Source organism: Salvelinus fontinalis, chromosome 10, assembly GCF_029448725.1.
Source record: "Salvelinus fontinalis isolate EN_2023a chromosome 10, ASM2944872v1, whole genome shotgun sequence".
Taxonomy (NCBI): Eukaryota; Metazoa; Chordata; class Actinopteri; order Salmoniformes; family Salmonidae; genus Salvelinus; species Salvelinus fontinalis.
The window spans coordinates 14,687,840-14,715,764 of record NC_074674.1 but is presented as its reverse complement, the minus strand read 5'-3'; the positions used below and the strand labels follow the sequence as shown (position 1 = coordinate 14,715,764).

Sequence of the window (27,925 nt, the reverse complement as noted above, 5' to 3'; positions counted from 1 at the left end):
ATTTCCATGTAAAAAGATCTGTGATTACTAACATGTGAAGGTCATCAAATTTGGTGTCAAATGAAAGCAAAGAGTACATATATATTTTTAAGTCATATTGTAATGATGTTCGTCTGAGGAAGAAGGATCAGACCAAAGTGCAGCGTTGTACGTGTTCATGATGTTTATTATAACCTGAACACTGAAACAAAAAAAAGTGGAACAAAACGCAACAGTTCTGTCAGGTACTCACACAAAACAGAAAACAACTACCCACAAAAACAACATGGAAAATGGCAACCTAAATAGGCTCCCCAATCAGAGACAACGAGAAACAGCTGTCTCTGATTGGGAACCAACTCAGGCCACCATAAACCTACAAACCCCTAGACCATACAAAATCCCCATGGATAAACAAAAACCCTAGACAAGACTAAAACCCTAGACAATACAAAAACTAAACAAACCACCCTTGTCACACCCTGACCTAACCAAAAAATAAAGAAAACAAATATAACTAAAGTCAGGGCGTGACACATATATACATTTTTCAACCATTTTCCATCCTAAAAATTAGGAATAAACAAAGGCTTTGATTTCTGGTAGAAAAGGGGGCTTAGAAAACATCTAGCAGAAAAGGTGTTAGAAATCAAAACACAATCATGTTGAAGTAAAGACCCCTGACAATTAATATCAACATTTAAATGTAGTTTTTCAGAAATGACTTGCCATCTGTAAGTTTAGTAAATATTGCCTAGTGTTTTTTCATGCTGTTAATCTTTAAGATAATCTATTTTCAAATTTCTCTCCCTCATGAGGAGGGAGGATAATGAAAGTTCACGAAGTAACAAGTTAAAGTAGGCCTACCAAGTAGCTATAGTGTTTTTACTGATCAAAATTTGGTTTATGATTTATTAAGTAATTAAAATAGATAATTCTGTTACGAAGTCACTAATAGAATGACTGCAACTGAACTGGCTACAATGTGAATTCATACTAGTTACAAACCACAGTTGGGCCACCTCCTACTGTCTTCCCTTCCACTGGCATACTGTTATGTTCAGCTCATAACTGTTTTATTTCTCTTTCTGTTGCGTGCTGGTAAAAGTTTGTGTATTAACAGTCTGGCCAACACCTCCCTCTCTTTATCCATGTCTCTCTTCTCTCTCTCTCCAGTTAATGTCACCTCTCCCGGCTCTTACTGACACCTACCCATGAGCCCCCTCTCTTTCCATTTACGCTAACCAGCCCCCTCACCCACTGAGCACCGACAGACACCAGATGTCCATGGACATTGAAAAGTAGTTAGAATGTGTTCATTCCAACACTGAACCAATCATAGATGTCTGTTTCACAAGTTTGGACAGCACAGAACAGTACAGTAGAACACAATACAGTAAAGTAAAGAAAAGTAGAATATAGGTCAGTAAAATACAGTACATTACTGTACAGTAGAGTACAGTACAGTAGAGCACACTAGTGTAGCGTACAATATAATTTGCTCAATTGTATTGCACTGTACTTTACGGAACTGAACTATACTGTACTCAAATCAAAATGTATTGGTCACATACACATAGTTAGCAGATGTTATTAAGAGTGTAGCGAAATACTTATGCTTCTAGATCCAACAGTGCAGCAGTATCTTAACAGGTCATATCTAACAATTCCACAACAAAACCTAATATCTAACAAATTCCACAACAAAACCTAATACACACTATCTAGTAAAATAATTGGTTAAGAATATATAAGTATAAAATATATGAATGAGCAGTGGTAGTGTCACGCCCTGACCATAGAGAGCCATTATTTCTCTATGGTGAAGTGGGTCAGGGGTGACTGGGGGTGATCTAGTTTATTTATTTCTATGTGGTGTTCTAAGTTTATTTTCTATGTTGGTGATTGCGTATGATTCCCAATTAGAGGCAGCTGGTAATCATTGTCTCTAATTGGGGATCATATTTAAGTAGCTGTTTTTCCCACCTGTGTTTATGGGATATTGTTTTGAGTTAGTGCACGTAGCACCTCTGTAGCCACGGTTCGTTGTTAGTTTATTGTTTATTTGTTTTTGTCTTTGTTACGTTTCACTTTATCATTAAATTATGTGGAACTCAACATCCGCAGCGCCTTGGTACGATCATTATTCCAGCGAACATGACAGGCAGAGCGGCTGAGATGCAATAGATAGTAAAGAGTAGATAGTGAAGGATACAGTATACATTATATACATATGAGATGAATAATGCGAGATATGTAAACATTCTTAAAGTGTGATTATTAAAGTGACTAGTGTTCCATTTATTAAAGTGGTCTTTGGGTAGACAGCCACCTTTTTGTGCTAGTGGTGACTGTTTAACAATCTGATGGCTTTGAGATAGAAGCTGTTTTTTAATTTCTCTGTCCCAGCTTTGCTGCATCTGTAATGACCTCGCCTTCTGGATGGAAACAGGGTGAACAGACAGTGGCTCGGGTGGTTATTGTCCTGATGATCTTTTTGGCCTTCCTGTGACATCGGGTGTTGTAGGTGTCCTGGAGGGCAGGTAGTTTGCCCCCGGTGACGCGTTGTGCAGACCGCACCACCCTCTGGAGAGCCTTGCGGTTTTGGGCGGTGCAGTTGCTGTACCAGGCAGTGATACAGCCCGACAGGATACTCTCGTTTGTGCACCTGTAAAAGTTAGTGAGGGTTTTCGGTGACAAGCCACATTTTTTTTTAGCCTCCTGAGGTTGAAGAGGCGCTGTTGCACTTTCTTCACCACACTGTCTGTGTGCGTGGACCATTTCAGTTTGTCAGTGATATTTACACCAAGGAACTTAACTTTCCACTGCTGTCCTGTCAATGTGGATCCCTTTGCTGTTTCCTGAAGTCCACGATCATCTCTTTTGTTTTGTTGACAGTGAGTGAGAGGTTATTTTGGTGACACCACACTCTGAGGGCCCTCAAGTCCTCCCTGTAGGCTGTCTCGTCGTTGTTAGTAATCAAGCCTACCACTGTTGTATCGTCCGAAAACTTGATGATTGAGTTGGAGCCGAACAGGAGGGGGCAGAGAACGCACCCTTGTGGAGCCCCAGTGTTGAGGATCAGCGGAGTGGAGATGTTGTTTCCTACCTTCACCACCTGGGGGCGGCCGTCAGGAAGTCCAGGACCCAGTTGCAAAGGGCAGGGTTGAGACGCAGGGTCTCAAGCTTAATGATGAGTCTGGAGGGTACTATGGTGTTGAATGCTGAGCTGTAGTCAATGAACAGCATTCTTACATAGGCATACATCTTTTCCAGATAGGATAGGGCAGTGTGATGACGATTGCATTGTCTGTGGACCTATTGGGGCGGTAAGCAAATTGAAGGGTGACCGGTAGGGTGGAGGTGATATGATCCTTGACTAGTCTGTCAAAGCACTTCATGATGACAGAGGTGAGTGCTACGGGGCAATAGTCATTTATTTCAGTTACCTTAGCTTTCTTTGGCACAGGAACAATGGTGGCCATCTTGAAGCATGTAGGGACAGCAGACTGGGATAGGGATTGATTGAATATATCCGTAAACACAGCCAGCTGGTCTGCGCATGCCCTGAGGACTGTACTGAACTGTACTGTACTATACTCTGCCTGTGCTGTACTGTACTGTCATGAACTCTACTGTGCTGTGATGTACTGTGCTCTACTGTGCTAAACTGTGATGTCCAAACTTGTAAAACATAGATGGCTGTGATTGGTAGAGATTTGGTCTGGTTCGGACCAACCAAATTTGGTCTTGTTTGGGGGTGGCCGCATTAGAATACTAGCGAGTGGGTAGAATAATACCCAAACATGCAAAGGATAATATTGAATTGTTCTACCTTTTGTGTACCTGTTCAGGATGCATCATAATTATACATTTCTGTAGAGTACTGATCAGGGACCCATGATGTCATTCTGTTACCGTCATTCTGTTACTGGGTGTTAATCCACTCCACTTACTGTAGTTTTTTAACCAAAATAGATTTTTTTCCAGTTCAAGGTGCCGTGTCATAGCTGACATGCCATTCTTTCTGCAAACATGGTCGAATCTTAATTCGGAGTAGATATTTAAGAGAGCTTTTGGAATGCCTACAAAAACAGATAAGAAAAAAACGGAGGTATATTTCTGTCATTCTGTTACCAAACTTTACATCTGCACTGTTCTTCCGAGTAAATGTGTTTTCAGTAAAATGTTCAGTGGAAATTGTTCGAGTTAGATTGTTAGAGTGTGTATAGTTTGTTTAATGTTAAAATCAATGGTTTTTGTTTGGCATAAAAAAAAAAATCGGGAGTCTCAGCGTCATTCTGTTATCGTGGAATTGCCCTTAGTGACTGACATAACAAGAGAAAAACTGCCGATGCACAACAAAAATTTCGAAATTGCACAGTAAGTTCAAACAGCAACTAAATGCCTAAAAACTTGGCCTGGGGCCTGTCATGCCAAATAGTGTCCCCCTACCTCACAATGGGATTCCAGAAGCTACTAGCATCCGTTGCTATATCAATGGTGCGATGGACTAATGCTTCGAATTCTGGAGATCATTACAGCCAAAATGCTATTATTTTCATCCCTGCTATGTAAAACAAAGCTTATTTCCGCAACAATGCCGCTGATCAAGATGAAAACCTTACTTTGAACTACTTTTGGGTACCTTAACATTTCAACATTAAAAGTAATGTCTTAAAGGGTTCTTAGTTTTCAAAATGGCAAAGAAAATGTGTAAACTGCACAAAAACTTACCTTTCAGATCGTAAGGTGAGCTCCCATGAAGCTATTAGCACTTCATTAATATGCAAATCAGTTCAAATCAAATCAGCTCCTCAGGCTGGCATCATTTTATTTTGAACTTCCCCTGTCTTGTCTTACTATTAGTAAAATTGTCACGGCCATTAACAGAAGTAGACCAAGGTGCAGCGTGGTGAGCGTACATATTCTTATATTTAAATGACGCCGACAAAAACAATAAACAATCCAAAACAACCGTGAAGCTAAAGGGCTATGTGCCACAAACAAAGTTAACCTCCCACAAAGACAGGTGGGATAAAGGGCTACCTAAGTATGGTTCTCAATCAGAGACAACGATAGACAGCTGTCCCTGATTGAGAACCCTACCCGGTCAAAACATAGAAACACAAATAATGGAACTAAAGAACATAGAATACCCACCCCAAATCACACCCTGACCAAACCAAATAGACATAAAAAGGATCTCTAAGGTCAGGGCGTGACAGTACACCCCCCCCCCCCCCAAGGTGCAGACTCCGGCCGCAAAACCTGAACCTATAGGGGAGGGTCTGGATGGGCATCTATCCATGGTGGCGGCTCAGGTGTGGGATGCAGACCCCGCTCCAACACTGGCTCACCCCATTTTGGTGGCACCTCTGGTGCGGGGACCCACATCACCGACCCCGGACTGGGCACCCTCGTTGCGGGCCCCGGACTGGAGGCCGTCGCTGGAGGCCCCGGACTGGAGGCCGTCGCTGGAGGCTGTGCCATGACTCCTCCGCTGGAGGTTTCGTGCCATGGATCATCACTGGAGGCTTCTGGCCATGGATCACAACTGGAGGCTTCGTGCCATGTATCATCACTGGAGGCTTCTTGTCAAGGATCATCACTGGAGGCTTCGTGCCAAGGATCATCACTGGAGGCTTCGTGCCAAGGATCATCACTGGAGGCTTTGTGCCATGGATCATCACAGGAGGCTTCGTGCCATGGATCATCACTGGAATGAGGAGACGTATGGGCAGTACGGTACGTGGAACTGCCACAGGGCTCACCAGGCTGGAGAGACATACAGGAGGCTTAGTTCTGGGCGCAGGCACAGGACTCACCAGGCTGGAGAGACATACAGGAGGCCTTGTCCTTGGCAGAGGCACCAGATACATTGGGCCGTGGAGGCGCACTGGAGGTCTCGAGCTTAGAGCCTGCACAACCCGTCCTGGCTGGGTGGTTACCTTCACCCTGCAAATGCGGGGCGCTGGCACAGGACGCACTGGGCTGTGCAGCCGTACCGGAGACACAGTGTGCAGAGCCGGCGCAGGATATAGTGGTCCGAGGAGGCGCACTGGAGGTCTGGAGAGCAGGGCTGGCACAACCCGTCCTGGCTGGATGCTCACCCTTGGCCCGGCAGATGCGGGGAGCTGGGATGTAATCGCACTGGGCTGTGAACGCGCACTGGAGACACCGTGCACTCCACCGCATAACACAGTGCCTGACCAGTACGACGCTCGCCACGGTAAGCACGAGGAGTTGGCTCAGATCTCCAACCTGACTCAGCCAATCCCCACGTGTTCCCTCGTAACGATGCCTTTGCTGCCTCCAGCTCTTCCTTGGGACGACGATATCCCCCAGCCTGCCTCCAGGGTCCTTTACCGTCCAGGATTTCCTCCCAAGTCCATGAGTCCCCCTTACTACGCTGCTTGGTCCTTTTGTGGAGGGAGGTTCTGTCACAGAAGTAGACCAAGGTGCAACGTGGTGAGCGTACATATTCCTTTATTTATATAGAGACATAAAAAGAGAGACATAAAAAGGATCTCTAAGATCAGGGCGTGACAAAGATGCTATTAGTCTTATTATGATAATTTTTTCCCTACCCATAGCTCAGTAATACAGCAGTACACTTGTTGAATATAATGCAACGACACAACAGACAGTTGAATAATGTTTAACTCACAAATACCAAAAGGGATTTACAACAATTCATTAATTAAATAAACACCCTGTGGAAAGAAACAATCTGGCAATATTTAAGATTGAAATATGAAAAAGGTGTTTTTTGTGGAACAGGTGTGTCATGAACTTGTTGATGTTATTTAATATACCCACATGGCAGTTATAGACTGAAATACATGAGTATAGGCTAACAACATATAAACAATAAAATACAATTTTGTTGAGAAAACAGAAGCATAAATTACAATCTCAGTTCTGGCATGTGGGATAGAGAAGCGGTGGGTGCTATAGGTGGTTCTGCCAGCCACTTTCCCTCAACAGGCAGCAAGTCCCAGAACGTTGACTTGAAGAGGAAGACTGTAAAGTCCAGGCACAGCTGTTCTCTTTTCTCTTGGAGTGTTTGCAGTGCTAGTGTATGTAGTGCATCTGTGTATCACACTGTGCCCAAGATGATATGTCAAGCACAGGTCCTTAGCAGATTAGATCAAACCACATGACATTAACAGTAGCTGTAGATTATGTAATAAAAGTGGGATCTTGGAGGGTAGTCGATCATGGAGGACATCAGGTTGATCCAGGTCTGGAGAAGGGATACGGTAGGCGTCTTAGAGCATGGCAGATCCCCCTAGTTCTTGAAGAACAGAAGCAGAGTAAAAGGGAAAGAGACAGAGGCATAGAAGGCTGCATAAAGAAAACAAACAGGTTACAGGTAGATCCAGGCCAGGTTTAATTGTCCCCATACTGCTTACTCCTATCCAATCCGCTCAGGTCTACACACGTGTATAGGGTGTTAGGGCTAGGGGTTGATTTAGGATTCAGGTTTAAGCTCTTTCTCAATTGATCTTCCTCACGTCCTCTCTCTTCACCTCCTTTTTAAAACGGATTGGAGGAGAATATCTGAGGTTCCTCGCCTGTAAGGGATAAAAGACTGTATTGTTCTTAGGTTGCTGGTTTGGTTTGGGCGTGTTCGCCGCCGGGCGTCAGTCAGAACGCAATGGTGGCAAGGCATAGTGAATGGTTTTCTTGAAGATTACTTGGAGGAATAACAGTATATAACAGGCAGAGTATGTACAGGGCTATGGGTAGATCACTAGGAAGGCTACTGCGTGTACCACTGATGCATGACTATGGGTGTGGAAGAGTGAATGTGTGGTTTCTCTAGGAGAGAGCAGAATACAAAGTGCCATTAATATCAGGATAACATACATAGAAATACAATGACCACTTACAATATAAACCTATAAAGGCATCACTATAACCATGTTACTACATATAAAGGGCTTAAAATAAAGCACCACTAAGTGGCAGTAGCAACACATTAATGACTAATTTATGACGTCCAGATATGAATGATTGAATGGATGGAATATGACTAAATCCTACAAGAACCACAGAAAGGGTGGGACCCACATACAATTTCCAACGTAACATGCCCCGACGCCATCTTAGGCTTGACCAACTAATAATTACTAACTCTCTTAACAGGCCAAATATTTTAGTCATTTACATTTACATTTTAGTCATTTTAGCAGACGCTCTTATCCAGAGCGACTTACAGTAGAGTGCATACATTTTATCACATTTTTTTTTTATTTTTTTTATTTTTTACATTTCATTACATTTTACATACTGAGACAAGGATATCCCTACCGGCCAAACCCTCCCTAACCCGGACGACGCTATGCCAATTGTGCGTCGCCCCACGGACCTCCCGGTTGCGGCCGGCTGCGACAGAGCCTGGGCGCGAACCCAGCCCAGCCTGGGCGCGAACCCAGAGACTCTGGTGGCGCAGGGTGACCACTGCGCCACCCGGGAGGTCTAAAAAGGCACACAAATTTTGCTATTATACTCAAAATCGTGTGCATACACGAATACAATACACAGTGTACTGTAAGAGCACCCTTCTAACTGAATTGACTGGTATGACCACGACCCGTCATCCACTACGAAATGAATACCACGGACGGGCCGCACACGTTAAAACACCACTGCGGTAATAACCAAGCAAACCCGCTGTATGACTTATATACCGACCTGTGTCTGTGCAGTGTTTTGCTAAGCTTTGAACACGTCGGAGGGTATATCCGTGGTCAGTGGACGGTTCTGAAAAGAAATGCCCTGCTTGCATCCCCGAGTGGTGGCCAGGAAATAATTACATCCAATTGTTATAGGCTACAACCCCCTTCAAATCAAAACCAAACATGGATGTCAATGTTTGTGCGCACACGCTCCATTCTACTTCCTGTCTGCAGCGACACGTAAATATAAGTTGCACGACAGATTAGTGTTACACTGCTAAACCGAAATACAAAATCTCGCTCTAGAAGCTGGGCTTAGTAATATTAAAGATATGTCACGTTTTAGATAGAAAAGTACTCCTGTCTGAGAAGTGTTCGTTTCTTGAGTAAGGGGTACATACGACGGGAAGTCGAAGTCGGAGAGAAAGCTGCCAGTGGTCAGACAACGGAGGGAGGAGGGGTTGGAGTCGAGTCGAGTGGGCAGGATGTTGGGCAATCGGATGTCACTAGACACAGGATTTCGTCTGGAGGAAGAGGAGAGATCCAGAAATGTGAGGAGGAGAAGGAAGAGGCAGAATCAGGAGACCGGAGGTAGTGAGATTGAAACAGAAGGCAGAGATGATTGGTTTTTACATCATCCAGATATGTTTCGTTAGTGCAGATTAAGAAGACACAGGGAGAGAAAGCCATTTGGACGATTGAGATGTTTCCCTTGTTTGTCACTCACCGTTTACTGATTGACATGGTTGAAGTTGCGCTCACTGCAGTGATGGTATGGATTCCAGAGGAATGGGGCTTTAATAAAGAACGGCAACATACTGCGTGTAATTGAGACATTGCGCTAATAAAAAAGTTCCATTATCTGATCATTAATCGTGCAATGTAAACAAATATCTTGCCTCCTGGTGTGATTTTTGAAAGCTCAGCTCGCATTTCTGTTGTTGCTGGTAGGAAGTTGTTTGACAGAGGCCCACACCATGGCATCCTTGTATGGGACAAGAAAAATAAAGGATCAATGACCTGTCATGAGTGGAGTAATTCCGCAAGAAATCAATTCATTTACACACATACATTGGTATTCAATAGGTACTGTTATTGCTAAAATAACCTCACTGCAACAGGATTTCATATGATCTACTAATACAGGTCCTTCCCCTTGTGCATTTCCTTGGAATAGGCCTGGCCTGTAGTCTGAAACCACCCTCTCTAATGGTAGACCCAGGTACAATCTGATCACTCATGGTGACCAGAAGATTAATTCATGGAGTTCACCTTTTAATATTTTACAGCTGATATAGCACTTGTCATAACACTTGTCATAGGCTACTTAGTATAAGAGATAGCTATTTAAATCAACTGAATTTCTACAAACTCAAATAATACAATACAAACAAAGCTTAGCCTAACTAGCTAGCTAGCTAAACAAAGAGATTTGGAAAAGTGGTCTTACCTCACAGTAGTGTTTGCATCCATCGTCTGCTTACAGCATGCTCATGCTAGCTAAATCAAGGTTTGCAATCAAGTTTTGCAAGCAAGTAAACATCAATGACTATGCATGGGTCATGTGTTGTACTTTATCCACCAATAATCTGCAAGATTATAAAAGCTAAAACATATCTTAAATAGCGTGAATAACCTGTAACAATGATCGCATTTTCCCCTGTCTTTTGACTGCGAACGCTTCTCTCTCCGCACGCCTCAGAACATAACAACCAGCATATCATCGGACGCTAACGATTTTTTTCCTTTCATTACGTAGCCCTGGCAGAATTTGGCAAGGGGGGACAGACAGACCCCCTAGCGGTGTATGTTACTTATGGCTAGGGCCGGCCCTGATTCTTACAATGGGCTTTTGAGGTGCGGGAAAGGAAAATGATAGGTGTTCTGAAAAGTTGTTGGTCCTCCCTCATTAGTGAGTCTACATAACCTTTGACTTTTCACCTCTGGGTTCACACCTTGACTGACTGTGTGTGATCGGGCAGTGGATTTGATTGGGCATGACAACAACACTACATTTCTAGTCCTGGTTAGGGACCAAGGTGTCATCATCGCCATTATCATCATCACAACCACCATCATAATTGTATTTGTTTTATTGATATAAATACAATCTATTTACTCAAGATGATTCTAGTTATTATTTTTCTAGGTTTTCATCATCATTATAATCACGGTCACTGTTGAGTAGGCCTTCATCACAAAACGAATCCTACTGTCTGTCTATGATCAGTAGTCCTAACATGATTGTAACAGGCCCATCTGAAAAACCAGGGCTCCTGCCAAAGGATCCAGTTTCCAATCTTTGGGTTTTTTTCGAACAGAAATCAATTCAGGTCACACTGTGCTGTGCTATTGCCATCTACACCCCTTAGACACATAAACAACAGACTCGTAACATTGCTGACTGTGTCCCGATTTAAGGAGGTGGACGTCCTTCCCATCACACAGACACACAGACACACACACAAACAGTAAATTGGGCAGTGCAGCATAAAATGTGTATTTTATGGAGGTTACAGGTAGGGATTAAACCCTGTTTGTGTGTGCAGCTGTAAAGTTTGGTCACAGAATGACAGTAAAACATAAATGTTTTATCTGTTTTTGTACGTTTTCCACACACACACACACACACACAAACACAGTTTAACCCTTACCTGTAACCTCCATAAAATACATGTTTCATGCGGCATTTTCCAATTTACCGTAAACCCAGTGATGAGGGGATGGCGGGATAGAGGTATGGAAGGATGAGCTTTTTTTCATTCATCTAAAGTGGATGAGTGAAGGGCAATTGGTCGGGCCCCATCCCTTTATCATCCCCCTCCAGGACACACCCGCTCTCCCTGCTTTTTTTCATCCCACTATCCCTCCTTCTCTCAGAGGAGAGGTGAAGGACAGGAAAGAGTAGACATGAGAAAAAAACAAGAGAGGATGTTGGATGAGTCTATTACAGATGAAGGGTATTTTCTTTAGAAGCAGACCCCACCCTTTTCTACAGAGGGGGAGAGGGGGGGGGGGGGGGTGACACATACTGAATACATTTACCCATAAGCATAGCCACACAACCATTATGACCCCTATTCTAAATTCATATCCACCAGTAGGAGAGATGTTGACAAATCATCTCAGACTCATAACATGATGTTTATGTTCACAGATACACTCATCTCCCCAATTGTATCACTGTTGTGTCACCAACAGGTCATATCTCTCACCGCACACACACATGCGCACACACACACACACACACACTCACCGCCAGAGAGATGCTGTTGAAAGGGACACACACACACACATACATAACATAATCACTCACTCACCGTTACCATACACACACAGCATAATGCAGATAATAGGCAGGCCTGTCCATGGTGTCAACACTGCAATCAGACCTTTCACTGTAGTGCATGGTAATGGAACAGCAATGATCGGCTACTCACTGAGAGGGCAAGGCAAACACTCATACAGGACATACGCACATACATTCTGTGCAGCTAGACAAACACTCATACAGTACAGAGAAACACACACAAACTGTCAGACGGAGAGATTATCTCACACTATCCTGTCCTCTTCAACCTCTAAGTAGACCCAGCAGCACTTTGATGTTATCCAACACAGTAGGATGACAGCACAGCAACATAGACACCATCCACCCTGTGACTGGCTCTCATTGTCATCCACCACACTATTGTGCTGAAATCCTTGCTGCATCTCTTAGTATTTCTCTGGAAAGTATAGTTGTAGGAATACCGGTACTATGCAATATATAGGCATTTCCATGTAAAAGGACCCATGAGCACCAACATGTGAAGCTCATAAGAGCATAACAAATTGGCTGTCAAATGAAAGCTAAGATTCTCTTTTTAAAAATGTATTAAGGCATATATACAAAAAATGTAAACGCAAAATGCAACAATTTCAAAGATTTTACTGAGTTACAGTTCATATAAGGAAATTAGTCAATTGAAATAAATTCATTAGGCCCTAATCTATGGATTTGACATGACTGGGAAAATAGATATGCGTTTGTTGGTCACAGATACCTTAAAACAAATATAGGGGCGTGAATCAGTAAACCAGTCAGTATCTGGAGTGACCATCATTTGCCCCATGCAGCATGACACATCTCTTTCTCATAGACTTGATCAGGCTGTTGATTTGGTCTGCGGAATGTTGTCCCACTCCTCTTCAATGGCCGTGCGAAGTTGCTGGAAATTGGCGGAACTGGAACACGTTGTCATACACGTCGATACAGAGCATCCCAAACATGCTCAATGGGTGACATGTCTGGTGAGTATGCAGGCCGTGGAAGAACTGGGACATTTTCAGCCTCCAGGAATTGTGTACAGATCCTTGCGACATGGGGCCGTGCATTATCATGCTGAAACATGAGATGATGGCGGCAGATGAATGGCACGACAATGGGCCTCAGGATCTCGTCACTCTGTCTCTGTGCATTCAAATTGCCATTGATAATATGCAAATGTGTTCGTTGTCCGTAGTTTATGCCTGCCCATACCATAACCCCATTGACATCAGCAAACCGCACGCCCCACACAACGCTATACACGCTGTCTGCCATCTGCCCGGTACAGTTGAAACCGGGATTCATCCGTGAAGAGCACACTTCTCTAGTGTGCCGATGGCCATCAAAGGTGAGCATTTGCCCACTGAAGTCAGTTACAATGCTGAACTGCAGTCAAGTCAAGACCCTGGTGAGGACGACGAGCACACAGATGACCTTCCCTGAGACGGTTTCTGACCGGTTGTGCAGAACCCACAGTTTCATCAGCTGTCCGGTGGCTGGTCGCAGATGAAGAAGCCGGATATAGAGGTCTTGGGCTGGCATAGTTACACGTGGTCTGCGGTTGGGAGGCCGGTAGGACGTACTGCCCACTTCTCTAAAAGAATGAAGGAGGTGGCTTATGGTAGAGAAATGAACATTCAATTATCTGGCAACAGCTCTGGTGGACATTCCTGCAGTCAGCGTGCCAATTGCACGCTCCTTCAAAACTTGAGACATCTGTGGCATTGTGTTGTGTGACAAAACACATTTTGTGGCCTTATATTGTCCCTAGCACAAAGTGCCCCTTTGTAATGATCATGCTGTTTAATCAGCTTCTTGATATGCCACACCTGTCAGGTGGATGGATTGTCTTGGTAAAGGAGAAATGCTGCTAAAATGGTTGTAAACAAATCTGAGATTTTTTATTTCAGCTCATTAAACATGGGACCAACACTTCACATGTTGCTTTTATATTTTTGTTCAGTGTAAATTTTTGCCCTAAAAAATGTTACATCTTAAAAATCTACCAGAAAAAGTCTTGAAAGGTATTAGAGATACAGTTGAAGTCGGAAGTTTACATACACTTAGGTTGGAGTCATTAAAACTCGTTTTTCAACCACTCCACAAATTTCTTGTCAACAAACTATAGTTTTGGCAAGTCTGTTAGGACATCTACTTTGTGCATGACACAAGTAATGTTTACAACAATTGTTTACAGACAGATTATTTCACTGTATCACAATTCCAGTGGGTCAGAAGTTTACATACACTAAGTTGACTGTGCCTTTAAACAGCATGGAAAATTCCAGAAAATTATGTCACGGCTTTAGAAGCTTCTGATAGGCTAATTGACATAATTTGAGTCAATTGGCGGTGTACCTGTGAATGTATTTCAAGGCCTACCTTGAAAACTCAGTGCCTCTGCTTGACATCATGGGAAAATCAAAAGAAATCAGCCAAGACCTAGTACGCAAGTATAAACACCGTAGAACCACACAGCCGTCATACTGCTCAGGAAGGAGTTCTGTCTCCTAGAGATGCACATACTTTTGTGCGAAAAGTGCAAATCAATTCCAGAACAACAGCAAAGGACCTCATGAAGATGCTGGAGGAAACAGGTACAAAGGTATCTATATCTGTCACGATCGTCAAAGGTACTGAGTGAGGACCAAGGCGCAGCACGTGAAAAGAACATCCTCTTTTATTAAAAAGAGAACAAACACAAAACGAAACCACTTTAACAAACTAACAAAATAACAAAACTGACGAACGTGAAGCTAAGAATGAACTAGTGCATACATGCAACATAGAACATCGACATAGACACAGCTAGACAACTATACTAAACATAAACCCAACTACTCTAAATAAACCCCCTAAACCTTACAACCACCCTAGACACTACAAAACCCACATAAATTACCCATGTCACACCCTGACCTAACTAAAATAATAAAGAAAACAAAGAATACTAAGGCCAGGGCGTGATATAACCCCCCCTTAAGGTGCGAACTCCGGGCGCACCAGCACATAGTCTAGGGGAGGGTCTGGGTGGGCGTCCTTCCACGGCGGCGGCTCCGGCACTGGTCGTGGTCCCCATCCCACCATAGTCACTACGCGCTTACATAGCCTCCTCTAAATGGCCACCCTCACCATTAACCCCACTGGATTAAGGGGCAGCACCGGACTAAGGGGCAGCACCGGACTAAGGGGCAGCACCGGACTAAGGGGCAGCACCGGACTAAGGGGCAGCACCGGACTAAGGGGCAGCACCGGACTAAGGGATGGATCCTGGCTGGATGACTGCTCTGGCGGATCTTGGCTGGACGGCTCATGGTTGGCTGACGGATCTGGCTGCTCATGGCTGGCTGACGGATCTGGCTGCTCATGGCTGGCTGACGGCTCTGGACGCTCATGGCTGGCTGACGGCTCTGGACGCTCCTGTCTGGTTGGCGGCTCTGGACGCTCCTGTCTGGTTGGCGGCTCTGGCAGATCCTGTCTGGTTGGCGGCTCTGGCAGATCCTGTCTGGTTGGCGGCTCTGGCAGATCCTGTCTGGTTGGCGGCTCTGGCAGATCCTGTCTGGTTGACGGCTCTGGCAGATCCTGTCTGGTTGGCGGCTCTGGCAGATCCTGTCTGGTTGGCGCCTCTGGCAGATCCTGACTGACGAATGGCTCTAGCGGCTCCTGACTGACTAACGGCTCTGACGGCTCGGGACAGACGGGCGGCTCTAATGGCTCGGGGCAGACGGATGGCTCAGATGGCGCTGGGTAGACGGATGGCTCAGATGGCGCTGGGTAGACGGATGGCTCAGATGGCGCTGGGTAGACGGATGGCTCAGATGGCGCTGGGTAGACGGATGGCTCAGATGGCGCTGGGTAGACGGATGGCTCAGATGGCGCTTGGCAGACGGGCAGTTCAGGCATCGCTATGCAGACGGCAGACTCTGGCCGGCTGAGGCGCACTGTAGGCCTGGTGCGTGGTGCCGGAACTGGTGTTACCGGGCTGGGGACACGCATCTCAGGGCTAGTGCGGGGAGAAGGAACAGGGCATACTGGACCCTGGGGACGCATATTAGGCCTAGTGCGTGGTGCCGGAACTGGTGGTACCGGGCTGGGGACACGCATCTCAGGGCTAGTGCGGGGAGCAGCAACAGGATGCACAGGACTCTGGAGACGCACAGGAGGCTTGGTGCGTGGTGCCGGAATTGGTGGTACCGGGCTGGAGACACGCACCATAGGACGAGTGCGTGGAGGAGGAACAGGGCTCTGGAGACACACTGGAAGCCTGGTGCGTGGTGTAGGCACTGGTGGAACTGGACTGGGGCGGGGAGGTGGCGCCGGAAATACCGGACCGTGCAGGCGTATTGGCTCCCTTGAGCATTGAGCCTGCCCGACCTTACCTGGTTGAATGCTCCCCTTCGCCCGACCAGTGCGGGGAGGTGGAATAACCCGCACCGGGCTATGTAGGCGAACTGGGGACACCATGCGTAAGGCTGGTGCCATGTAAACCGGCCCGAGGAGACGCACTGGTGGCCAGATATGTAGGGCCGGCTTCATGACATCCGGCTCAATACTCAGTCTAGCCCTGCCAGTGCGGGGAGGTGGAATAACCCGCACCGGGCTATGCACACGTACAGGAGACACTGTGCGCTCTACTGCATAACACGGTGTCTGCCCGTACTCTCGCTCTCCACGGTAAGTACAGGGAGTAGGCGCAGGTTTCCTACCTGACTTCGCCACTCTCCCTTTAAGCACCCCCCCAATACATTTTTGGGGTTCTCACAGGCTTCCTACCGCTTCGTCGTGCTGCCTCCATACGCCGGTATCCCTCCTCGCACTGCGCCAGAAAATCCCAGGCGGGCTCCGGCACTCTCCCTGGGTTGATCGCCCACCTGTCGATCTCCTCCCACGTAGTGTAGCCCAGATCCTTTTCCTGCCTCCGAGCTAGCTCCTCATATCGCCGCCTCTCTGCTTTCGCTGCCTCCAGCTCAGCTTTGGCGCGGTTATATTCTCCTGGTTCTTCGCGGTCCAGAATTTCCTCCCATGTCCATGAATCCTTGATGCCTTGCTCCTGTTGCCGCTTTTCGCGCTGCTTGATCCCGCATTGGTGGGGAATTCTGTCACGATCGTCAAAGGTACTGAGTGAGGACCAAGGCGCAGCGCGTGAAATGAACATCCTCTTTTATTAAAAAGAGAACAAACACAAAACGAAACCCCTTTCACAAACTAACAAAATAACAAAACTGACGAACGTGAAGCTAAGAATGAACTAGTGCATACATGCAACATAGAACATCGACATAGACACAGCTAGACAACTATACTAAACATAAACCCAACTACTCTAAATAAACCCCCTAAACCTTACAACCACCCTAGACACTACAAAACCCACATAAATTACCCATGTCACACCCTGACCTAACTAAAATAATAAAGAAAACAAAGAATACTAAGGCCAGGGCGTGACAATATCCACAGTAAAACAAGTCCTATATTGACATAACCTGAAAGGCCTTTCAGCAAAGTAGATTCCACTGCTCCAAAACCGCCATAAAAAAGCCAGACTACGGTTTGCAACTGCACATGGGAACAAAGATTGTACTTTTTGGAGAAATGTCCTCTCGTCTGATGAAACAAAAATAGAACTGTTTGGCCATAATGACCATCGTTATGTTTGGAGGAAAACGGGGGATGCTTGCAAGCCAAAGAACACCATCACAACCGTGAAGCACGGGGTGGCAGCATCATGTTGTGGGGGTGCTTCGCTGCAGTAGGGACTGGTGCACTTCACAAAATAGATGGCATCATGAGGAAAGGAAAATTGTGTATATATTGAAGCAACATCTCAAGACATCAGTCAGGAAGTTAAAGCTTGGTCACAAATGGGTCTTCCAAATGGACAATGACCGCAAGCATACTTCCAAAGTGGTGGCAAAATGGCTTAAGGACAACAAAGTCAAGGTATTGGAGAGGCCATCACAAAGCCCTGACCTCAATCCGATAGAAAATGTGTGGGCAGAACTGAAAAAGCATGTGCGAGCAAGGAGGCCTACTAACTTGACTCAGTTACACCAGTTCTGTCAGGAGGAATGGGCCAAAATTCACCCAACTTATTGTGGGAAGCTTGTGGAATGATTTTTTTCAGCTTTTATTTCTTTCATCACATTCCCAGTGGGTCAGAAGTTTACATACACTCAATTAGTATTTGGTAGCATTGCCTTTAAATTGTTTAACTTGGGTGAAACGTTTCAGGTAGCCAGTTTTAGGTTTCCCTGATTTCACTCAGCCATTTGTTGTACACACTGATGCGTCACACCAAGGCTTGGGAGCAGTTCTTTATCAAAAGCAAGATGGGAAGCTTAGGGTCATTGCTTATGGCTCTCGAACCTTAACAGCAGCTGAGAAGAACTATCACCACCACTCGGGCAAGCTAGAATTTCTAGCTCTAAAATGGGCAATCACTGATAAGTTCCATGATTATTTGTACTATGCTCCGTCCTTCACTGTATACAGCGATAACAACCCGCTCAGCTACATTCTGTCTACTGGAAAACTGAACGCAACCACTTCCAGGTGGGTTTCAGAATTGGCTGATTTCCACTTCACAATAAAGTACAGGCCAGGCAGAGAGAACGGTGATGCAGATGCTTTGTCAAGGATGCCACTGGATGTAGAGTCACTGATGAGAGAATGTTCTGAGGAGCTTCCACCAGACACCATTGCACACCCTGACTTAAGACAAGTTACTAGAGATATGTGATTTCCTTGACATATCAGGCGAACAGAGAAGAGATGTTCAAGACAAATCCCGCATATCATTGATGACTCACATTATGATGTTCCTTGAAAGAGAGGAAGTTGCAGAGTTAGAAGATGGCGGCATGTCAAAATTGTTGCTACTTAAAGACAAAATGACAGAGAGGATCAGTGGCATAGATGACAAAACAGGGCAAACTGACCATGATATTGAAACAGCCGGAACACATCACAGAATAGAGGAACTGGGAACTGTAACCCCACAACAAGGGGTGGGAACTGAGCAGATTACTGCAGCCAAAGCCAGTGATTCTCTGCGTCAGCCCCAACCCCATGCCAATCTTCAGGGGAGCGTGCCGCTCTCACCCAATGCACAGCCCAGCTCATACTGGCGCAAAGAGTTTAACATTTCTGGTCAGATAGGTGAACCGGGCCAGAAAGATAAACAGATTTTTTCCAGCCTTGCCCATCAGATCGAGAGTGGACATAACAGAGGCTATCCTGGGGTAGAAATAGTAGACGCAGTAGTCAGGGCTATTTCCCCAGGCTCACAGCTACTTGGAAGGTAAACCCCAGCTAACTAAATAATTACGAGAGTGATACGGTATTGTTTCCTCAATGAGAACTTTTATTGAAATGAGGAAAGACCGCGATTTCCCCGGGAACTTGGGTGGAGACCAGAGCAATCGATCTCAGGCTCATAGATTAAGAGCATTTAGTAGATCACAGATTAACACTTTTACCCTTCCATTAGGCACCACAAAATAAAGTAATCAATCTAACGTTTACACATTCCTCTCACAATTTGTACCCTTTGTACGCTTGACGGATTTTAACTTTTTAACACAATTATATGAATGTTATCAATCTCTATCAACTAATACTGAATGCATGATCTTTTTTAACCTTAGATGTTTTAAGATCCTCACATACTATGAACTTACTAATACTTTTTAATGTATAACAGGCTATGAGTATTTCCTTTAACCTGTAACACTTTCACATTCTTGAAATAAAGTGGTGATCCTAACTTACCTCAAACAGGGAATTTTTACTTGGATTAAATGTCAGGAATTGTGAAAAACTGAGTTTAAATGTATTTGGCTAAGGTGTATGTAGACTTCAACTGTAAATCCACTTCACTTACTGTAGTTCAATAACCTCAAAAATTATGTTACCAAACTTTGTATCTGCATAGTTCTTCCAGTAAATGTGTTTTTGTCGAAGTAGACATTTAAAAAATTTGTGACTGTGCATAAAGTTGTATAGTTAAAATTTGGAAGTGAAAAATCTCAGAGTTTCCGCATCATTCTGTTATCATGGAATTGCCCATATCTGACTTGTGAGACTACATCACTCTTGCTCTGCTCTCAAGGGTTTGATGCTTTGTCTGTACTGTACTTCTTAGTGGAGCAGAATCATTTCCCCTATGGAAACTATGCTATTCGGAACAGTATGTGAAATCAAATATGATTCAGAGACAGTGGCGGAATGTCTTTTGAATGGTCAGATTGAAAAATAGCTTTGTATATGGGGGGTGTGTGTGGTTGTGATTCACTATGGTTTCTTGAGTGTGGTTCTGGATCACTATGTTTTTTTGTGTGTGGTTGGACAGGCTTAATTGGAACATGAAGGAGGGGGGTTGTCTTAATTCCGACCCTCCTCTCAATCAGGACTGGGGCTGGACCTTGCTGCTACTGCTGGATAGCTAGTCCTACGAGAGAGAGAGAGAGAGAGAGAGAGAGAGAGAGAGAGAGAGAGAGAGAGAGTCAACAGAAGGGAGACACAACGACAACAACAAGAGAGAATGAGAGAGGGAAGTGAACATAAAGAGAAACAGAGGTACCTAGAATTGGCGAGAGCAGAGAAAGATGGACGACAACAAAAGAGAGAGCAAAAGACAGTGAGTGATAAGTTGACAAGGATAGAAATAGTGTCAGAGATACCTAGAAGGAGGATAGTAGGAGAAAAAGAAAGATACATGGAAAGAGAGAGGTAGAGCCAAGCAGCCACCTGTAGGAGTGAGTGAGCGAGTCAGTGAGTGTGTCAATCTCCTGATGGAGGAGGAGAGAGAGGAGAGACTGACCACCATGCATCTGTGTTGCAGCTCTGCCTCGGAGGACTTGGGCTGCAGGCGTGGAGACTTCAGCCGAAAACACTATGGCTCTGTCGAGCTGGTGAGTAACCCACTTCCAATGACATTCTATTCCTATTTTTGCCCTTCTATCTCTCCCTTTTCGCCTTTTTTCTGTGTCCACCCCCTATTCCCTCCTCCTATCTCTCCCTTTTCTCCTGCTTTTCATGTGTCCAACCCCCCACCTTGTTCACCTCCTCTCTCCCTTTTCTCCTCCTTTCTGTGTCCGTCCTCCCCCATCTCCCCTCCTATCTCTCCCTCTTCTCCTCCTTTTCGTGCCCGCTCCCCTTCTCTATCTTCTTCTACTCCTCAATGGATGGATGGAGGGAGGGTTTGGGGGAGAGAGAGAGGTGAGTCATGACTGTCTGGGTGTGGTTCATTGGTCCAGTGTAATAGTGCGTAGCACCCTGTAGCATGGCTCACAATAATAGGGTGGTCAGTTACAGAGAAACAGATACAGGTCACAGCTATGCTCAGGGCCACGTTATGACATCATCATCTACCTCACTGTAAACTGGCTGGGGCTGTGTCTGAAATGGCACCATATTCCTTATAATATAGGGCAGGGCTTTTATGAAAAGTAGTGCACTAATCAGGGCATAGGGCGCAATGTTTTTGCATTTACTTTACTCAGATGTAAGTTTACTATAAAAACTATTTTAGTTTCATGGAAGTGTGTCATGTTACTGTACTATGGTGGTAATGCTATTAACCAGCTCTGTGTTTGTGCTTTTATTAAGTTGATGAGTCACTTCCATGCTGTTAGTGTGTGTAGCCTACTGTATGTTGTCTAGTGCAGTGGGGGTTATAAATAGTCATTGGCTGTGTGTGTGTGAGTCCTGTCTGCGCGTGCTGATAGCCCCCGGGTGGACAGGAAGTGGCTAGGGCCTCTGTTGACTGTAACTTCTTCCCAGAGACACAGTAGTGGTTCTGTCTTGTCGGCGCTACCGCCACGCTAATGCCACGCCACACCATGTCAGATTAACACAGAGGAAGCACCACACGCTGCCTATCAGCAGCACCAGACTGGCACAGCACACAATGAGCAGTGTGTGTTTGTGTGTGTTGGGTGTGTGTGTCACCTAGAACTGTGACATGATTGTTCCAATTTCCTATCTGGAACACATTGTTGTGGCAAACTGCACAGTCGTGGCCAAAAGTTTTGAGAATGACACAAATATGAATTTTCACAAAGTCTGCTGCCTCAGTTGATGGGAATTTGCATATACTCCAGAATGTTATGAAGAGTGGTCAGATGAGTTGCAATTAATTGCAAAGTCCCTCTTTGCCATGCAAATGAACTGAATCCCCAAAAAACAATTCCTCTGCATTTCAGCCCTGCCACAAAAGGACCAGCTGATATCATGTCAGTGATTCTCTCGTTAACACAGGTGTGAGTGTTGACGAGGACAAGGCTGGAGATCACTCTGTCATGCTGATTGAGTTCGAAAAACAGACTGGAAGCTTCAAAAGGAGGGTGGTGCTTGGAATCATTGTTCTTCCTCTGTCAACCATGGTTACCTGCAAGGAAACACATGCCGTCATCATTGCTTTGCACAAAAAGAGCTTCACAGGCAAGGATTTTTCTGCCAGTAAGATTGCACCTAAATCAACCATTTATCGGATCATCAAGAATTTAAAGGAGAGCAGTTCATTGTTGTGAAGAAGGCTTCAGGGTGCCTAAGAAAGTCCAGCAAGCACCAGGACCGTCTCCTAAAGTTGATTCAGCTGCGGGATCGGGGCACCACCAATACAGAGCTTGCTCGGGAATGGCAGCAGGCAGGTGTGAGTGCATCTGAACGCACAGTGAGGCGAAGACATTTGGAGGATGGCCTGTGTCAAGAATGGCAGCAAAGAAGCCACTCTCCAGGAAAAACATCAGGGACAGACTGATATTCTGCAAAAGGTACAGGGATTGGACTGCTGAGGACTGGGGTAAAGTAATTTTCTCTGAATCCCTTTTCTAATTGTTTGGGGCATCTGTAAAAAAGCTTGTCCGGCGAAGACAAGGTGAGCGCTACCATCAGTCCTGTGTCATGCCAACAGTAAAGCATCCTGAGACCATTCATGTGTGGGGTTGCTTCTCAGCCAAGGGAGTGGGCTCACTCACAATTTTGCCTAAGAACACAGCCATGAATAAAGAATGGTACCAACACATCCTCTGAGAGCAACTTCTCCCAGCCATCCAGGAACAGTTTGGTGAAGAACAATGCCCTTTCCAGCATGATGGAGTACCTTGCCATAAGGCAAAAGTGATAACTAAGTGGCTCGGGGAACAAAACATTGATATTTTGGGTCCATGGCCAGGAAACTCCCCAGACCTTAATCCCATTGAGAATTTGTGGTTAATCCTCGGAGGCGGGGGACAAACAAAACCCCACATATTCTGACAAACTCCAAGCATTGATTATGCAAGAATGGGCTGTCATCAGTCAGGATGTGGCCCAGAAGTTAATTGACAGCATGCCAGGTGTCACGTTCCTGACCTGTTTTTCCTTTTTCTTGTATTTATTTAGTTGGTCAGGGCGTGAGTTGGGGTGGGTTGTCCATGTGTTATTTTTCTATGTCGGGTTGTTTGTGTTCGGCCGGGTATGATTCTCAATCAGAGGCAGCTGTAAATCGTTGTCCCTGATTGAGAATCATACTTAGGCAGCCGGGGTTCACGTGTGTGTTTGTGGGTGGTTGTATCTCGTGTCTGTATTCGTGCCACACGGGACTGTTTGTCGGTTCGTTTCTCTTTGGTCATTTTGTTTCGTGAGTGTTCCGTTTATGTTGTTAATAAATAATCATGGACACAAACCACTCCGCATATTGGTCTGATCCTTCTCGCCTCTCCTCCTCGTCCGAGGAGGAGGATTACGACGACCGTTACACCAGGGCGGATTGCAGAGGTCAAAGAAGGGTCAACACTGCAAATATTGACTCTTTGCACCAACTTCATGCAATTGTCAATAAAAGCCTTTGACACTTATGGAATGCTTGTAATTATACTTCAGTATTCCATAGTAACACCTGACAAAGAATATCTAAAGACACTGAAGCAGCAAACTTTGTGGAAATGAATAGGTGTGTCATTCTCAAAACGTTTGGCCACGACTGTATGATCAGAGATGGTTCAGTGAATGTCTCTTAGGTTTAGAAGTAGGGAGGCTGTCTTTGCCACTGTCACGTCTCCCCCCTGGAGGATTAGTCCTGCTGTTGCTGTAAATCCCTATGTGACCAATGTATTTGTATGAAGCAGTATTCGGTACAAATGCCATTGGATTGATAGAAGAGAATGAGTGTGCCCGTCTGCTATGTCTCCAGCCACATGTGACCTAACATGTTACAGTTAGGAAAGGTACTATGGCGGCATCCCAAATGGCACCCTATTCCCAAATAGACATTGTATCATTCTTGTTTGTTTTATTTTGGGTATAATCTGTGGATGGGTCTTTTTTGTGTGGCAGACTTTCTGTTGTCACTCACTCTGTGGAGAGAGGGGTTGGCATGGCACCCACCCTGTAGCTTAACCAGGCTGAAACACACACAGGCACGCAACACACGCACATGTGCACACACATGCCAAATGGGACTAGAGGAGCCCTGGACCAATTTCACTCCACTGCTTTAATTGGGATATTGAAGAGCTAGAAACGGTAGATGCTGTGGAGATTTGTCAATGGAGTCTAAGCAACTGTGTGCTTGAAGTCCATTTCATACCGCATTCATCATATTTGTAATTAACGTCCTTATACTAAGAGAGAGGAGTGCTGTTTGAAATAGCTCTCTTATTTGAATTTAAAGCGTTAAAATGTGAAAACACAAACATTACCACTTGTTCCTATGAGAATGAACTGTTAATGAAAGTGTTCTCACCAATCACATAAGAAAATAGTGTACAAACTGTGTGACAATTCAGCTCTAACAGAAGGCTGATAACATAGAAATAAAATTACTAGAACGGACACTCTTATTACATTTCTATGGCTGAGAAAACATGGATTCATACCTTCACCTCCTACCTCTCTATGACCATCTTGATGTACTCAGGGACTCCTTAGATAGTATACAGTGCTCTGTACTCCAGCACGTTACATTTGAAATGATACGATAACTATGAGGTTAAGGTGCATACTGTCCTGCTTTAATGTGAAGGTATTTTCATACGTATCGGTTGAACCGTTTAGAAATTAGAGCACTTGTGTCCGAGGAAACACCGTGTACCTGGCCCCCTCGGTTAGCGCGCACTGCACCCGGCCCGCCACAGGAGTCGCTGGAGCGCGATGAGACAAGGATATCCCTACCGGCCAAACCCTCCCTAACCCGGACGACGCTAGGCCAATTGTGCGTCGCCCCACAGACCTCCCGGTCGCGGCCGGCTGCGACAGAGCCTGGGCGCAAACCCAGAGACTCTGGTGGCGCAGCTAGCGCTGCGATGCAGTGCCCTAGACCACTGCGCCACTCGGGAGGCCCTGAAATTAGAGCGCGTTTTGTTAATAGGCCCACTAGTTTAGGAGACAAAAAGTATTGGGACAAATTCACTTATGTGTATTAAAGTAATGAAAGTTTCAGACCCACCAATACCATACTCCATGCTATCCTCTCAGCATTACAATAACAGGGGAGGTTAACATTTTTTTGGGGGGGGGGGGTATTTTTGTGCGTCTAACTTTCTCACTCATCAGTATTCATGATTCATTCAGGATCATTGTAGCATCCAGATCAATGTATTTTTTTATTTAACTAGGCAAGACAGTTAACACTTCTTATGGCTGCGATCCCGTTAACGGGATCGATATGACAACAGCCAGTGAAAGTGCAGGGCGCCAAATTCAAACAACAGAAATCTCATAATTAAAATTCCTCAAACATACAAGTATCTTATACCATTTTAAAGATAATCTTGTTGTTAATTCCACCACAGTGTACGATTTCAAAAAGGCTTCACAGCAAAAGCAGCACAAACGATTATGTTAGGTCACCGCCAAATCACAGAAATACACAGCCATTTTTTCCAGCCAAAGACAGGAGTCACAAAAAGCAGAAATAGAGATAAAATGAATCACTAACCTTTAATGATCTTCATCAGGTGACACTCATAGGACTTCATGTTACACAATACATGTATGTTTTGTTCGGTAAAGTTCATATTTATATAAAAAAATCTCAGTATACATTGGCGCCTTATGTTCAGTAGTTCCAAAAACATCTGGTGATTTTGCAGAGAGCCACATCAATTTCCAGAAATACTCATAGTAAACGTTGATCAAAGATACAGTATACAAGTCTCCAGATCTCAACCCCATAGAAAATCTTTGGAGGGAGTTGAAAGTCCGTGTTGCCCAGCAACAGCCCCAAAACATCACTGCTCTAGAGGAGATCTGCATGGAGGAATGGGCCAAAATACCAGCAACAGTGTGTGAAAACCTTGTGAAGACTTACAGAAAACGTTTGACCTCTGTCATTGCCAACAAAGGGTATATAACAAAGTATTGAGATAAACTTTTGTTATTGACCAAATACTTATTTTCCACCATAATTTGCAAATAAATTCATTAAAAATCCTACAATGTGATTTTCTGGATTTTTGCCCTCATTTTGTCTGTCATAGTTGAAGTGTACCTATGATGAAAATTACAGGCCTCTCTCATCTTTTTAAGTGGGAGAACTTGCACAATTGGTGGCTGACTAAATACTTTTTTGCCCCACTGTACAAGTGTTATACATGGAATTTTAGACCCACTTCTTCTTAATGCAACCGCTGTGTCAGATTTCAAAAAAGCTTTATGGAAAAAGCAAACCATGCAATAATCTGAGGTCGACGCTCAGAGCCCAATCAAGACAAAAAGATATCCGCCATATTGTGCAGTCAACAGAAGTCAGAAATAACATTATAAATATTCACTTACCTTTGAAGATCTTCATCAGAATGCACTCCCAGGAATCCCAGTTCTACAATAAATGTTTGATTTGTTCGATAATGTCCATCATTTATGTCCAAATAGCTACTTTTGTTAGTGCGTTTGGTAAACAAATCAAAACTCACGAAGCGCGTTCACTAGTTGCAGACGAAATGTCAAAAAGTTCCGTTACAGTCCGTAGAAACATGTCAAACGATGTATAGAATCAATCTTTAGGATGTTTTTAACATAAATCTTCAATAATGTTCCAACCGGAGAATTCCTTTGTCTTCAGAAAAGCAAATGGAACGGGAGCTACCTCTCATGTGAATGCGCGTGACCAGCTCCTGGCACTCTGCCAGACCTCTGACTCAATCTCCTCTCATTCAGCCCCCCTTTACAGTAGAAGCCTGAAACAAGTTTCTAAAGACGGTTGACATCTAGTGGAAGCCTTAGGAAGTGCAACATAACCAATATCCCACTGTATCTTCAATAGGGGCTGGGTTGAAAATCGACCAACCTCAGATTTCCCACTTCCTGGTTGGATTTTTTCTCAGGTTTTTGCCTGCCATATGAGTTCTGTTATACTCACAGACATCATTCAAACAGTTTTGGAAACTTCAGAGTGTTTTCTATCCAAATATACTAATAATAATATGCATATATTAGCAACTGGGACTGAAGAGCAGGCAGTTTACTCTGGGCACCTCTGGGCACCCTATTTGTCCAAGCTACTCAATACTGCCCCCAGCCATAAAAAGTTAAGAACAAATTGGTATTTACAATGACGGGCTACCCTGGCCAAACCCGAACCCACTCACGGCCGGATGTGATAGTGTTTAGAAACTATAGTGTTTAGAAATTCTATTCTTATTTACAATAAAAGTGACTCAAAAATGACACAATACATTATTTACCATTCGTTTCTATTGGGCACAAAATAATCTAAAACACAACCAAAAAAACAGCAAATGCATCTAATGTCACATTGTACTGTATAATGATAGGAGACAGGCGCAGGAATATGAAAATCGTTTTTTTATTTCTCTACCCAAAATAGCGTACATCTGGAACATGACGGGGACGAAGCCCAAAACAAGCAGGCATATATATATATATATATTTATGGCTGTAACCCAAACAAAGAGCTAGGTGTAAACCTCTATAAAAATACACAGGACGAGACCCGTAATAA

The 27,925-nt window shown here is 44.6% G+C and overlaps 1 protein-coding gene across 5 annotated transcripts in view; it reads left to right on the top strand.

Moving 5' to 3' along the window:
* LOC129863668 (GTPase-activating Rap/Ran-GAP domain-like protein 3) overlaps positions 1 to 27,925 on the top strand; it is a 165,598-nt gene that overhangs the window by 46,067 nt on the left and 91,606 nt on the right. For 4 of the 5 annotated variants that reach the window (XM_055935799.1, XM_055935798.1, XM_055935801.1 and 1 more), the window contains exon 2: positions 20,822 to 20,891. In XM_055935799.1, the coding sequence (XP_055791774.1) occupies positions 20,822 to 20,891 (70 nt within the window). Of the gene's footprint in view, positions 1 to 20,514; positions 20,618 to 20,821; positions 20,892 to 27,925 lie in introns of those variants that run through there. The other variant, XM_055935802.1, reaches the window with a different exon arrangement.